This window comes from Gopherus flavomarginatus, chromosome 17, assembly GCF_025201925.1.
Source record: "Gopherus flavomarginatus isolate rGopFla2 chromosome 17, rGopFla2.mat.asm, whole genome shotgun sequence".
NCBI classification, from domain to species: domain Eukaryota; kingdom Metazoa; phylum Chordata; order Testudines; family Testudinidae; genus Gopherus; species Gopherus flavomarginatus.
Window position 1 is genome coordinate 4,603,822 of NC_066633.1, and position 14,859 is coordinate 4,618,680.

Genomic DNA, 14,859 nt, shown 5'->3' on the forward strand with positions numbered 1-14,859 from the left:
ACCCTGGCAGGAGCAAAGGATGCAGGTCTCTCAAAAGCGTGTGGCCATGAGGGGTGGAGGAAATTGTCCCTATTTTTCCTTTCAGCCCCATAGGAGATGTTTGGGGTTTTCTAGCCCGGTGAGTGCTGACAAAATGTGGGTCAGCCCCGCATGAATGATGCCTCCTCCCTCGCTGGGCATCTTCCTCCGAACCTGACAGAAAACCCTGAGCTAAGTGTATTCAAAACTGGATCCAACACGTGCAATAAAATGAGGAAAGAGGCGGTTGAAAGCTCTTCCAATCAGCAGCAGCGAGGAACTCAGGAATCCAAATGAAACGGCCACTGAATGGAATGTATTTCCTCTCAAACTACACTAAGCCCCGGTGAGTGGGACCAACCAGTTTCATTATGATTGGCATGGACTGTTACTACACCACTGGACTACACAGATAAAAAGGCAGGAGCGGCACTGCAGGGATTCCTGCCCCCTTGAGGAAAACCTTTGAGGGAACAGGGTGTGTGAACTCAAATTGGCCAGAGCTTTGTGAAGGGTCATCAGGCATCCATTCCACTCAGCAGAAGTACTCTGGAGCAGCCCCCATTCCTGACCAGGCCCCTAAGAGCTTTGCCGACCTCTCTGCTTTCCCCACGTAATGAGTATTGATCCTTATTATATAAATGCTGCTACACAGCCAGCTTGCTAATGCCTACACCCACAGACAGCTCTGCTGTCCACAGAACAGCCCCGCATCTGATTGACAAAATGGCTTTTAATGGCCAGCGCTGGTAAAGGGCTCTGTAGAGTCCTTGAAAAAGAAGAGCAATTATGCACACCTGTCCGTCTCTTGCGTTCGAGTGTGCTGACTTATGGGAGCCGTGACACTGTGTCTGGATTGAGATGTAGTGGACAGTCATTAGGTAGGCACATTTTTTTCCGGGGAGGTATTTTTTAAAAATAAATCTTCATCTGAAGTATCAGAAATCCTCAGTGTGTTTCTTTTCCTATGGGATTAGTTCTTCGGAAAAAAATCAGCACTAGGAAAACTATTTCCACATGCCAGCCAAACAGGCTGTGTCCACGGCATCAGGAACAAAGCAGGGTGACCTGCTACTTTTATTATCAGGGCTACATGCAGTGAAATTCACTCCCAGGCAAAGGTGGGCTTCAACTGGCGCACAGTGTGCGCAGGAGGGAATTTCAGCATTGCTGATTTTGCTGGAATGACCGATCTTTCCCTTTTTTCACACCCCTCTCCTTCCCTCCCCAAAAAATGCATCCATGGGAGATTCTAAAAGACAAAACTAACAGGATTGGGAGTGTCCAGTCGCACCATGTCCCCAGAGAAACAGCAGCAGCAGGACGGAGCCTCTTATTTAGCGGAGATCAGGTCTTGATCCAAGTCCGTGAGATGGAATTTGACTGACTCTGGCATGGGATGAGCAGTTTGCATGTGGAGGCAAAGCAGTGACAGGATGGTGGAGCGGAATGGAGGAGAGGCTCGAACCTTGTCACTACCTGCAGCCCCGAGGCAGTCGCACTTAGCAGAGGAAATGGACGCAGCAAACTCCAAAAGCGAAAATGTAAACATCACCTTTTCTGGATGGGCTGTCTCAGGGCCAGGCTTCGGGCTGGAGCGAACGCGTGGCCCCCCACTGACTCAGCGGCTCAGAGCCAGCCCCACCTCCCCATCCTGCTGCCAGACTGGAAGGGGAGGAAAGTCATGGCCTAAGCTCGCAATTCCCTCCATGAGTTTGGGGCCTGATCCCCACCCACATCCCTTCCACCCACAAGGCTGGCTTTGCTCGACCTGGCCTCTTGGCACTAACCTGTTTGTGCATGGTGCGCTGCTTCATCTCGGGACTGTCGCCCTTGGAGGAGGAGGACTGTTGGCGGAGGCGAGCCCCGCTGCCTGGCCAGTCGGGCGAGGAGGACATCATGCTCCCGCTGGATGGTCTCTGGTACTGAACTGTGTTCAGCAGCGAGGGCGGCGTCCTGCCCCTGGTGACTGGTGGCGGGGGAGGGGGCGGTTGGTCTATTCGCCTCTGGGGGCCGGCGCTGTTCTGCCGGGGCATGGTGGGCTGGCCACCTTTCTCTGTCAGAGAGAGCTGCCGGCGGGCCAGCTCCCCCGTCCGCCGGGTGAAGTCCTCACTCCCAGCAGGGTTGACAAAGCCGTGCTTGTTGGCCGTCAGCTCCTCACTGTTGCTGTGGGAGCTCAGGGAGCTGTGGCACTCAGAGCCAGAGTCCCCCAAGCCCCGGGGGGACAGCGGAAGCCCGGCCGCCATCTGGTACACCGGGTTCTGGAACGATAAAGGTGCTAAAAGCTGGGGCCTGCCGGGCGCGCTCTCGGCGTTGGGTGTGGTGGGGATCTGGCCTACCCTGCGCACCGTGGCCATGCCAGTCACATTGTTCTGCTGAGTTCGTGTGGTCCATATGCCCTGTAACGGTCCGACAGATGACTGACTGTCATTGAGGGAGTCAGCGGCCCCGGGTGCATTTGCCCCACTGTCCAAAATCCGATTGTCCTGCAAGTCCACCATAGACATACTCTTGCTGCCATTGGACATCTGCACATCGGGCTCATTGGCCTCCGAATAGCTGGAGCTTCGGGCGGGCGAGGGCTGAGCCCCAGCAGACCTTGTGACAAAAAACAAGTCCTTGTTTTCAGGGGTTGGAGACGGTAACCGTGTGAAATCTATCAGACTGCGGGGAAATAAACGCATAAAGGAAGGGGAGAGGAGAAGAAAAAAGAAGAGCTGTGAATGCTACACTGCAGCAGGCAAAAGTAATCAGCAAAAAGAAACGAGTAGGAAAATCAGTATAGCCCGGTGGTCTAAAGCTATGCAAACAAGCCAACCCACCATGTATGTGACGGTGTGTGCAAAACTCGGTCACAGCACTGCTTCCCTGGGAAAATGGGTTAGGGTGAGAGCTAGGCAGAAAACAGAGATTCTGTGCTGTGAATCATTCAGAGATTAAAACCAGTCCAGACTGATGGCCAAGTGGCAAACTTTCAAAAAATTTCATGGAAAAAAGTTGGTGCAATGTTTCCTTTCAATTTTTTTATTTTGACTTTTTTTTAAACTATAATTTAATTTACATTTCAGAGTGAAAAGTTGTTAAGAACAGACAAACAGGAACTTTTCATTTTGAAAATGTCAAAACGGGATGTTTTACTAATTTCAAAACTTGTTTTTTCTGAAAACATTTCTATCCAGGAAATCTGTTGACATTGACCTTTTCCTGCCAAAGATGTTTGGTTTCAACAAATCAGCATTTTCTGATGAAAGAATGTTTAGTTGAAAAATTCCTGGCCTGCTCTCATCAGATCCTCTCTGTCAAGAAGAGGCAGTGAAGTTGAATGTGTCAGTGCACTGTGTGAATGCACGGACACACATGTAAGTGAAGGACGGGTGTGAGGATGGGGATGGATAGGTGTTATATGTGTATGAGTGAATAAGTGTGTCTGCATGGGTGAGTGGGGGGGGTTGTATCTGGGAGTGTCTGAGAGGTCTGGGTAGATGGGTCTAGTTCGTGAGTGAGAGGCATTGATCCTTGGATGCTTTCTATCACCAGTTACAACCATGCTGTCTCATTGTTTCCTTGTCCTCCCCGGTCTCTTGTCTTATCCGGAGATTATAAAACTCTTTGCACAAGGATTATCTTTTGGTTCTGTTTGTACCGCACCTAGCACAGTGGGGTCCTGGCCTAGTGCTCCCAGGCACTAAGATAACAAATAAAAACCCAGCAATAATAATGATAATAACTAGCAACGATGCTTCCTGCTGCTTTCCAAGCAAAGGCAGAGGCCTCGTCACCCATTCCTCCTACGGTAAACTGCCAGATTTGTGCACTATTGATTCCGGTGGATAAGGCAAGGGTTTTGCAGTAGTTTCATGTGAATGCGTCAGATCAAAGATGCGGCATTTACATTTACATAGGAAGTATTTGGGCCAGAGTATTTTGTTCTGAGAAATTCTCCTTGGCATAAAATGTGAAGAGCTTTACCCCATGCAGGGAAGCATTAGAGATGAAAGCTCTAATTACAGAGCAAGTCCGGCTTCCTCTTGCTGGCTCCCTCGCTCCTAATTAGATTGTTCAGCAATTTCCAGCTCCCATTTAGAACCTATTTTACTAGTGGAGGCTTTTCATTTGTGTGAGTTCACCTGCATCTTCAGCAAACAGGAACAAAACCAGCATTATAGCTCTGCAATATGACCACCGGGAACGAAATTCCGCAATCAGAACGCCAAGAAGTGTGTATTCAGGGACAGGGCCTGTGGGCTATTGCTCAGAGGTTTCACAGATATAATAAAAGAAAATAATAATCAGGCAGAGCAGGCTGAAAACCCCAGTAAGGAAACTTTCAAAGGATGAGTGACTGTCAGGGAAACAACCTGTGATTTGGATCTAATTGTACTCAGCACTGATCCAGAGCTTTACAAGCAGGATGGGTCCAATCCTGCCTATTTGCCATGCACAGAATTCTCACTGAATTGATTGTTAACCCCCTCCATCCCCCTGCACTTGCATATGCGCATATGGCGCGCGCGCACACACACACACACACACACACACACACACACAGTTTTAGGATCAGGCCTTCTCCCATCCTCACACTCACAGCTGGGAAGGAGGAGAGCATTATATTCCCCAGATTAAGTCTGGCAAACTCCCAGCGACCCCTAGCTTTGCCCGGCTCTGCATACAACCAGCCGGGTACCCACAGGCTGATGCTCAGAGAGTATTTGCTATTTCCCTGGTCAATGAGCAGGAGTGCCCGCGAGGATTTCCTTTTGAGGTGATGCTCACTCTCTTACCCAGATAAGTCATTCTCTATCACCATTTTCTGTAGCCCCGCAGAGATGCTGTTGCCAGCATTTGGAGTCGATGCAGCATGGTCGGCTGTGACGGAGACCTGCACACACGCCGGGTTACTGAGCGCCGTGTTGACATCCCTCAGAATCCGAGGCAGGGGTCCAAGTTTCGTTACAGTGCCCTGGGGAGAAATGGGGACAGAAACGTTACAGGCTGCTTGCTTCCTATGTAAGGAGAACCCTGGCCAGCTGTCCCAGGATCTGCAAAGTCTCTCACAGAACTCTTCCTTAGCAACATTAGTTTCTCAGTCGCTCAGCCACACTTCTTTGTAGCAGTAGGGGTACCCTCCTCCACTCGTGTGTGTGGATCAACAGTCTGTACACAGAAAAAAGCAGGTTTGTGTAAGTCTGGTCCAACCGCTCTTGACGGAGACCCATTAACTAAAAACGGTTCTTTTTTAAAGTGAAACTAGCTGAAGTCAGGAGGCAAGTTCTGTTCCTTTCCATTGCACGACACTTGCTGAGACAGAGTGCTCTGAGCACAGCACTGGGAACCAGCAGCACCTACGTTCTGATCCCTCCCTGCCTCGGTTTCCCCACTGGATAAGGGGATAATTATACTTACCTGCCTCATGTGAGGATTAGACAGACAGGGTGTGCATGGCTACAGAAGTGCTAACACTGCTAGACTACAGAGATCCTGCTACTTAGTCATCCCTTCCTGATAACCAACAGACGTTTTTCTTGTGGATGATTTGCAAGGGACCGCTGTGTAGTGTGGTGCACGCTAAACTCTCAGTCACTCCCCGCAATCCCAGGAAGGGTCTGACTGAGGTGCGACCCCCCAAAAACTTGCCCCTCCAGCTCCCCATGGGTACCTGCTCGAGCTGAGAAATGACCTCCCATAGTAGAGAGTGCAAAGTGGACAATTCCCGGCCCAGGTCAATGTAGCCTTCAAAGCCAGCTGTGTTCGAGATGGTTTCTGGATTGGAAATCTCCAACAGAAATCGCTGCATGTTAGTCCATTCGTGTTCCAGAAACTGATTCATAAAGGACATATACTCCTCTTTGCTGCCAAACCTATCAAGACAGGGACATGAATCTCAGCTATCACCTGTGAGTAACGGTGCACAATTAACCAGCTGTAAACAGCACAAGGAGGAACAGAGCTAATTAGCAACATGCTGAGTCTTTCTTCCAGCCCTCTGTACCCTTTCAAAGCCTCTGGAGCTCCCGATTTCTAGTGAGCAAACCCACAGCTTAACCCGACACCTCTTAGAACGCAGAAATGTTTAAGTCGTGTCTAACCAAGGTGTTCATCACTGCAGGATGAGATAAAGGCAAGAGGAGGAGACGGAAAAGCCCACTGTGTTAATGGAGCCCAGCTCACTGTAGGGGCAGGGTACAGCTCCCAGACAAAGGACATGCCTCTGATATTCAGTGGCTTCTAACACTTGATTTTAGCCAAAGCTCCCCTGGCACTAAAGAGTGATGGGCCAGGACCCACAGCCAGTTGTCCAGCTCCTTTGCCTCCAGCTTTGGGGACTGAGATGAAGTGGGGCCCACACTGGACTCACCCATAGTGGTGTCTTGGACCCAACCCGCCATTTGCAATCTACAGGCTGGCACTGATCTTGCTGCTTTGAGCCATCTCTGTGCAAATCCAAATCCTGACTGATGAGGTTCTGCTAAACAAAAGCCTTCCTTGGCTCTGCCTATGTCTAGCAAATACCCAGGACCCAACGTTCACAGGAGGGCCTGTCCCTCCAGCAGCTAGCCTGTGACCTGGCCTGATACAGCCACTGGATGCATCACCAAGTCACTGCTAACATGCAGTTCTCTTCCTCCCAATGATCAATGCCAAGCACCTGAATCCCTGCTCCTGCCCTGCGCCTTTCTCTGCGATGTGCGGAGTGACAGCCCGTGGCAGAGCTCCTGTATGCTGCCACCCCAGTGCATTAATAATGTCATTTCTAGTAGCCCGTCTGCCAGAGTCTCTGCTGTCTGTGTCAGAGACAGCCGTTCTTCCTACGTGTGAAGGCTCGCCCGGCGAGGATGTGTCTGGCATGAGAATGTGCTGGGCATCAAGCTCCAAATATGCTCACTGCAAGATGAGGGTGAGACAGGACAGAACTCCCACTGACTTCACTGGAGCCAGTGTATGTGTATTTGCATCGGGGTGCAGCAGCCTCAGGACCAGCCCCTCTCCTCTGTGCTGTCTGCTTGCCTCATTTGGGATGGTGGAGCCTAAGAAAAATCATCCCCGGCGTGGGGCTGTTATTGCCCAGCACTGTATGCAACAGGGAGAAGGCAGCAGCGCACCCCTCTACAGAGCTGCTAAGTGCAGCTTACTTTTCAGAGAGGCAGTAGAAATCTTCAGCCATATCCCCTTATGCTTGGATCTTGTACGCTGCGAGACCTTGAAAGGCAAAGCCTGGGTACTGCAGGCAGTGGTGTAGGTGGGATTCTTCCCTCTGAATCAATGTCCCAGTGAGCTGGTAGCGGGTATTGTACCATTGGAGGTACAAGGTTTGGAATGAGACCTCATCTGGCAGCCTATTGCTTTGCTCATTTAAATCCCCCGGCGGGTGCTCTTTGTAAGAGCATGTTCCATTAATCCCCTCTGTCTCGGCTAAATCCCATGACACCTCCGTGAAATCTGGCAATTTCAGACAAGGAAGTTTTTAACTTGTCTCGAACCACTGACTGGTGCTACTCTGCCCTGCCCACTCAGAGGTGGCTGCATTTCAGCGATGGAAACTGACCTCTCTGGTTGGTCTGAAAGGTGCAAGTGCTTTGGGTTCTTTGGCTGAGAGGCACTTTGTCAGTGTGCTCGTCACATTAAGAGCAGGGCAAAGCGTCTTCGAACTGTTCCACAAGGGAATTAGGGCCTGATCTGGCTTAAATTCACACATCTTTTACATCAAGTGGCTTAAACAGAGGTCACAAATGGAATAAATCCAATGATCTTAGCCAGGTCCCAAGTTCAAAGTCACATAACAATTTGGCACAATTAGTGGCTTTAACTAGAAACGTACAGACAGGGCAGGTGTAGCCAGGGGAACGCGGAGTGGGGACTGTGGGGTGACACAAACTGGATGCACGTGCGAGAAAACACTAGCAGGATAACTGAGGAGGCTGCAGCTTATATATGAGGAGACTGGCAAAGGGCCATCTACAGTAGACCTCGCTGCCGATGCCACTAGCTGCCCCTCATGTTCCTAAGCACTAAGTTAAATTCACCCTCTGAATGGCATTTGTGGCCTTGGAACACCAGATCATCGGGGACTTTGGAGCTTCTGTCTGACATTTGCCCAATACTCTTTGGAGCCCGTTTATTTTCATTGGACTCGCTATGCCGCCCCCTCCACCCCATGTCATCCAGTCTCCGTTCTAAGTAAAATGTCTTATTTAAAGCTGGACAGAACCCCTTCTACCGGCCGATACGAGGAAACTTGCTGGGGAGGGGTCGGTGGTGACGTTGGCTGCAGGCAAGCTCAGCTCGATTGCTCAGGCTCGAATAATGTCAACTTAGTGAAAGAGCCCTTCTTGCAAGGTACAGAAACTTGGAAAACCTTTTAGTTAAGAACTGCTCAGAAAGATGGAGACTTTCTGTCACCTAGAGTAACACACTTGTACATCTTATGTCTGTGTCTGGCTGTGTGTATGTGAATTGAATTAGTTTGCAGTTCTAAGAAGCTTTAGACTGAGGTTGTCCATTCACATTTCCAAGAGCTCACGGTTCTGTTATCAGAGCTCAGGATAAGTAGCTCAGAGCTTCCACTGCAGCTAGTGGAAAGATTTTCAGAAATCTCTTCCTTTGTTTCCACCAGCCCTCTGGGCTTAGAGATGGACAGCTTCCCCAATTTCTTCCCCCATCCTCCAAGTTCGGAGAAGTTCATTTTAATAACTGGGGTGATCCCTGAGCTGAGTTTGAGGGAGCAGATTTCCCCAGAGCTATGGATACCATAGTCACATCCAGCTAAGTAACTGTGGGACAGAATGGTGGATGGCACCTTTCTTACCAACCCTAGTGTACTTCAAAACTAGGTGTTTCAACTTCTGCTCTAGCTGCCTTTCCCTGTGTTGAGAATGGGCTGTTCTGCTCAGGAAAGGCCTAGCAGCATGTTGGTTTGCAGAATAAAACGGTCTCTCTCCCAGTCGAGGTCTGGCTGGAGGCACTGACCTAGTGGGAATGGGAAAGGCAAGGTGTTTCCCGTGGGGGGAATGTGGAAAACAGAGGAACCAGCAGACATTTCTGTAAGTTCGTCGGTCTAGAGTGTGGCCGAAGGTAGCAGCAGGGACATAATTGCCTTTGCTGACTGACTGACTTCCTTAGTGGGAATAAAAATGGCTACCAAATCTCTCTGAGCAATGGTTTCCTATCTGCTGCTGTTTAGTGGCCAATCTGCAAAGAACTGGATCTCAGTCTGGCTCCTGACATCACACCTGGCACTAACTGGCCCCCTTTGCAGCTAGTTTCAGCAGACAGGCCGAAGACTGCGTTCTCACCAGACCCTGCTCCTGTTTCCCTCGAAGTCACTGCCATTGACTTCCATGGCACCTTGGCACCTGCAGTTCTGGGCTGTGTCCCACGCAGGATGGCTGCCTTGCAGGCTGTCAGGCTAGCACTAAATATTCACTGAACACAATTAACCAACACTGCGTTTCCTTCATGCTCGTCGAGAACAAACCCAACTCCTTCCCCCCAACTTACTTTGCAAAGTTGGCGAGGTTCTGTGTGACCTTGGCAATGAGGGTCAACGTGCGCGCAGTGCGGTCATCGGGGTATTCCTGGAGCAGGTTAAAGAGGGAGGGGGACATGATGGCCGGACAGAGGAACCGGAGAAATAGGGAGGCACTGATGAGCCGCTCGCTGATATCTGGCCGGCCACGGTTACTGCACTCTTGTCTCCATGAAGCAAAGACCTCTTTGAGTTCCCTTGGGAAGACGCTGCAACAAGAATTCAGGGCTTGTAAAGTCAGGGCTAGGGACTTGAGCCTTTTTCATCGTTCTGGCTGGCAAATATGACAACCAAGCGTAGCAACCCCCTTCCCCATAAGTCATCCGTGGGGCGTGAGCTCTACTCCTCCAGCACTAATAGCAGAGACCTCCATCCCCTGAGCTGAAAGAGTAACTCCATTAACCGGCAGCAGTAATAGGCTCTTATCCTCTTTTGTGGACCTACCACTAGAAGGGGCTAGGAAGCCACACTGAACCAGTGGGTTACAAAGGAAGAATTCTGGTTGCCTCTGAAACTTGCAAGAGAAGCAACTTAATCCACCAGGCAGAGTTAGCCCCACTGTCTATTTCCACTGTAGATGCTGGGAGCTGAATGTGCAGAAAAGCAGGCTCACAACAGCCTTCAGGTTTGGCTTCTAATAGGCTCCTGTCAGCTGGACTGAGGCCCCCATCCAGGGTTCATTAAAATGGGATTTACAAAAGCCTAATAGGAAAAAAATATCAGTCTGGCTTTTTAAGTTTCAGCAAAGAGAACTGCTTGTCCTGGGATTGAAACATTCTCAGCTGTGCCCTGAACCCAACCAACAGCCTTGTGCTAGTGCCCGAGACCCGGGAACGGAACCATGCACGTAACCGGCCAGGCTAGTGTCGCTGCCCAAAAGGGGAGAGATGGGAAAAGTAAATTGTACAGAGAGTGAAAACAAAGCCATGGCCAGACATTAACTGAGTCAGTCCCACTCCTTCCCAGCGAGGCTGGGAAATGTTACCAACCCTATTCTGCAGGTGGGATACTGAGACACAGAGGTGATGTGACTTTACCAAGGGGACACAGGGAGCCAGTAAAGAGGCGATCATTAGAACTTGGGGCTTTTGGGCACACACCCTATCTAGGAGATCACACAAAGTTAAAAAGCTCTTATATCCAGGGCCCGTCTTTTATACTGGTGCGGGGAATAGGAAGTTAATGCTGTGCAGGCATGTGTGTCAAAGACTGGTGTAAATCCAGATTAACTGCTTTGAAGCCACTGAAGTTATTCCTGGTTTACGCCAGTGTAACTCAGGTGAGAATCCAGCCTATTTATCCCGAATTCCAGGCAAATTCACTTGGGTTTAACCCACCCATGAATGCTGGCTCCTGCGGATGCTTATCACCAGAGAGCCTCATGCCTGTTTCTCCTTTTCCCCTCCCCATTCCCAGCCTCCCACTTTATCCTGTTCCCAGCATGTTTTATTTACTCAGCTGGACACAGTCAGCCCCAGAAGGGAGGCTGAACAATGGGTCTGAGCAGCCGTGGCCAGTTGCCAGCAGCTCAATGGCACAGAATGCCTGGGCCGCTCCCCGGAATCTGTGCTGCCTGTTGAGCAAGCTCTTTGTCTAAAAGCAAACAGATCTTGAGACCCTGATGGAAAAAGCACAGCCAGACTGGGGTTCATCACAGCACGGTCCATGTTAGTGAGCAGCCAGCTCCATGGAGAGCATCCCAGCTCCTCTACCAAGAACAGGGGATGAGCTACGTGACAACGAGAGGCAATCTGCACTGACTTGTCTCCTGCCAGCCCTCTCTTGTGCTGGGCCGGGCTGCCTGAGGCGTAAAGGTGGAAACTTGCACGGTCTGTGCAGACACATTGTGCCCGGTACAGGGAGCCTGGGTGGCTGTTCTCCACCAGCAGTGGTGCGCTGACGTGGAAGCACAGCCAGAGCTGGGTCTGCTCCTGCCTGCCCAGCGCGGCAGATCTCCAGGATGCTAATGGAAGAGCATTCCTCCTGGTGCCAGTGCTCTGTGCCGTGCGCCCCACACACCTTGCGGCTGAATGGCTTGTTATGGCTTCGTTCCTTCTGTGACCACTAACTGGCCTGGCTTTTAGTATCGCTTTGCTACACAGAGCGCTTGCTCATCAATACATTAGTGCCTGGAAATCCCTAGCGCTGTCCTTCCTCAGCACTCCCTGAGTGCCCAACCTCTGGGCCGGGGGATGCTCCGAGTTGACATGCTGCCACGGTCGGTAGTTCCCATTGGACGGTAGCTTTGGCTTCCCCTTCCAATCCTGGCAGAGTGCTCTGGCCACACGGCTGGGGACCCTGCCTGATTAGCACATTTCGGGTGTGTCGTTTTCCTCTGTGCTCCGGGGATGAATGGGTCATGTCTGTCCCTCCTCTGGGTTTGTCTCCTCACCTGGTACATTCCCCTCAATCACCACTGAAATCACCTGTACTACCCCCCGCTCCCCTTCTAGACCTGTCTCCATTGACAGTTCAGCACTGACCAGCAGTTACCCATGGAGACACTGGAGAGTCTCATCACTACACTTAGCTCTGAAGCAGTAACTCCCTGTGTGGGAACAGGTGGCAAATGGTGATCTCTTTAAACGTCACTGGGTGTGTCTCTCTCCTCAGTCTGTCTGTTTCATCTCTATCTTTTCCCTCCCCTTCTCAGCCCATCTCTCTCCCCCCAGCTCATTTCTCTTTCCCCCTTAATGCTGCTGTTCTTCCAGCTCTGAAATGCTAAAGGTCCCCTGAACAAGAACAATATTTAATTTATAGCCATGTGGACTTGACAGAGGGGGGACATTTAAAAAAAATGAATAGTCTTAGCAGAAAGCTGCATACAGTAGAGATCTGCTTCCGGCACCCTCTATAAAAACCCAGGGCCATTACAAATTCTCTACTCCAGGCCTTCCAAATCACGCTGGCTAAATCCTCCTCCTCTGGCTCTGGCTTAATCCATATAAACGGGCAAAACCCCTTCACTTCATGGTACGTGCCCAGTAAGACTGGAATCCTTTAAGCAATTTAAGGGTTGAACAATCTGGACAGGTTGAAGAGTTACTGAAAAATACCCCTTTAAAATGTATGTGACAGCAGCACACGCAGTAACGCCAAGTGCTCTTTGCTAATGCAGGATGGGAGTCGGAGAGACCACAAATGTTTAATTGTATAATGAAGGATGGAATTCGGTTAGCAGGCCTTTATGCGATGGAGGGGTCCATAATTCATTACCCAACTGTCCTGTAACAAGCTTCTGCAGGCTGAAATTCTGCTGACAGTGAAACTTTCCAGATGTCCAAATCATGCCATAATTGTAACAATTTTCAGTTATTGTGAACCTCCTCCCTCTCTCCAGCAGCTCTGCCTGCAGACTCTGCCACTCTATTTTTAAAGCAAGATGTTTAACTGTCAGGGTACCTCAGCCAATCCAAAACACTCATCAGCCCAATTATTCCTGAAGAATCAGTGCACAACAAGGCCCTGAGAACAGCATCCCGGCTGCTTCAGCCTTTTCCTGGAGGGAGGGCTGGAGGAACACATTTCCCCACCGCATCTCTGACTTCCCCTGGGTCTCTTTTCTAGCTTATTTTTACCTTGATCTTTTAACGGCACCTCACTTATTTTTAGCCAGAAATTAATTCAAACAAACAATAATTTGCATCTCTGTCTACTTCCATCTGTAAGTTGCCAATGACTGAAGACATCAAGTGTCACTTGTGGGAAGTGCAATTCCTGAGGCCAAGAGGGCTATTAACTGGCCCATTGCAAGTTCTATGGTACGGAGAAGAATCTGCCCTTTTTGCTTCTTTGTGGTGGATACAGAAGGTCTGAAGTGAGGATTTATTTGGCTGCCTGTTCTCTCCCTGAGAAATATCAACTCTATTCCTTCCCAGATTTGCCAAAGGACCTGTTGGATGTCTTGGGAGATTATCCAGTGAGAGTTTTCACACCGTCCTGAAAGGGCTGGAGGACAAACCTTTAGTGGAAACTTCCTTTCTCCAAAATGATCAGAAACATTAATGTTAAACTGGCATTAATAAAAACTAAAGCCTGAGACTTAATCAGTCTGATAAAAACCCCATCCATTTGCTCAGGTTTCATTCGCCAGAGTCTGGTGATGTCATCTGGACCCAAATCTCTAATGTAAAAAAAAAAAAAATAAAAATGGCAGAACAACAAAAAATGAAGGAGAAAACTCTTTCAGGCCCCTCTTTCTCCACCAAAGCAGCTTAAAAGGGCACAAGCTCAACTTTTTCCCTTTGCAGGGCATCTTTAAAGGGAGCATCAGGGACGGGCCCCAAGGAGTCGTGGCTCCTGCTGCCCTGAATACTAGAAAACACTCTGTATAGATAAACACCACCAAAAACTGAATGCCCAAAGAGCTAAGCCCGCTGTGATCAGCATATGCCATTAGCGTTTCTCTACCCAAGCCAGCTCCAGCTAGACCTCCAACAGCCCCAGCCTCCATCACTTCACAGCTGAGAAGCTGCTGCCAAGAGCGGTCCGTGATTCCAGGCGAGAGCCCTGTGCAAGTGAATGAGGAATTTCCCATTACTGCTGATGCAGGCTGCTTCTGATGTGGAGAGACAGGCTCCTCCACAGGCATGAGCGGCACTGAGCCAAAGGGTGCTTGACAGAGAGAGAGAAAAAAAGGGGAAATCAACACTCCTGCAGCCCAAGTGCCTTCCACGTTCAGTGTGGCTTCCTTAAAGGCGTGGTTAGAAACGTAGGCACCAGCTGCTACACAGAAATTCTAAACCTCACCGGACGTTAGAGAAGTGCAAGATCAGAGGTGGCAGAGATGGAAAAGACTGAGGAGATCTCCAAGAGCAGGAAAGTGCCCAAGGGAGGACATAGCAAAGAGTAACGTGATGCTGCACTTAGTTTTAGCCAAAAGGCCAAGACTCTTCAATCGCACCTCAATGTGTGCATGAGTGAACAGTGTGCATGAGTCTGGGGGAGTGTGCAGAGTCTGACCTGATTCCCTGTGGCACTCATGGCACTATTTCTACACTTTGCTCAAGTCTATCACACTGCAAAGCTTGCAATCCCTGTCTGAATGGGTTCTTATGGGGTTCAAGTGGGAATCAATGCACATACTGCGCCAAATCCAGGTCTGATTAATAGCAGTGGAGTTCCACCTGCTAATCTCAGGTCTTGCTGGGGAAGGCGTATCTTGGTCTCTTGCTCCATTGCCCTTGCCCAGTTTTGTGTGTGTGTATATACACACACCACCCTTGGCATCACTAGGAATGTTAAAGAAGAATCACTGAGTCAAGTGATACCACTGAAAAGAAATGTAAAAGCAAAGCCACACTGTGGCTAACACCACG

General features: G+C 49.8%; 1 protein-coding gene across 9 annotated transcripts in view; it reads right to left on the reverse strand.

Moving 5' to 3' along the window:
* The window catches only part of DAB2IP (DAB2 interacting protein), a 314,157-nt gene that overhangs the window by 20,907 nt on the left and 278,391 nt on the right, over window positions 1-14,859 (reverse strand). For 8 of the 9 annotated variants that reach the window (XR_007770036.1, XM_050926822.1, XM_050926820.1 and 5 more), the window contains 4 exons: window positions 9,514-9,750; window positions 5,675-5,876; window positions 4,800-4,978; window positions 1,809-2,682 (listed from right to left, as the gene is read on the reverse strand). Coding sequence is in view for 8 of the 9 variants with exons in the window: in XM_050926822.1 (XP_050782779.1) it covers window positions 1,809-2,682; window positions 4,800-4,978; window positions 5,675-5,876; window positions 9,514-9,750 (1,492 nt within the window). In the remaining variant the exon portion in view is untranslated. The remainder of the gene's footprint in view (window positions 1-1,808; window positions 2,683-4,799; window positions 4,979-5,674; window positions 5,877-9,513; window positions 9,751-14,859) is intronic. The other variant, XM_050926821.1, reaches the window with a different exon arrangement.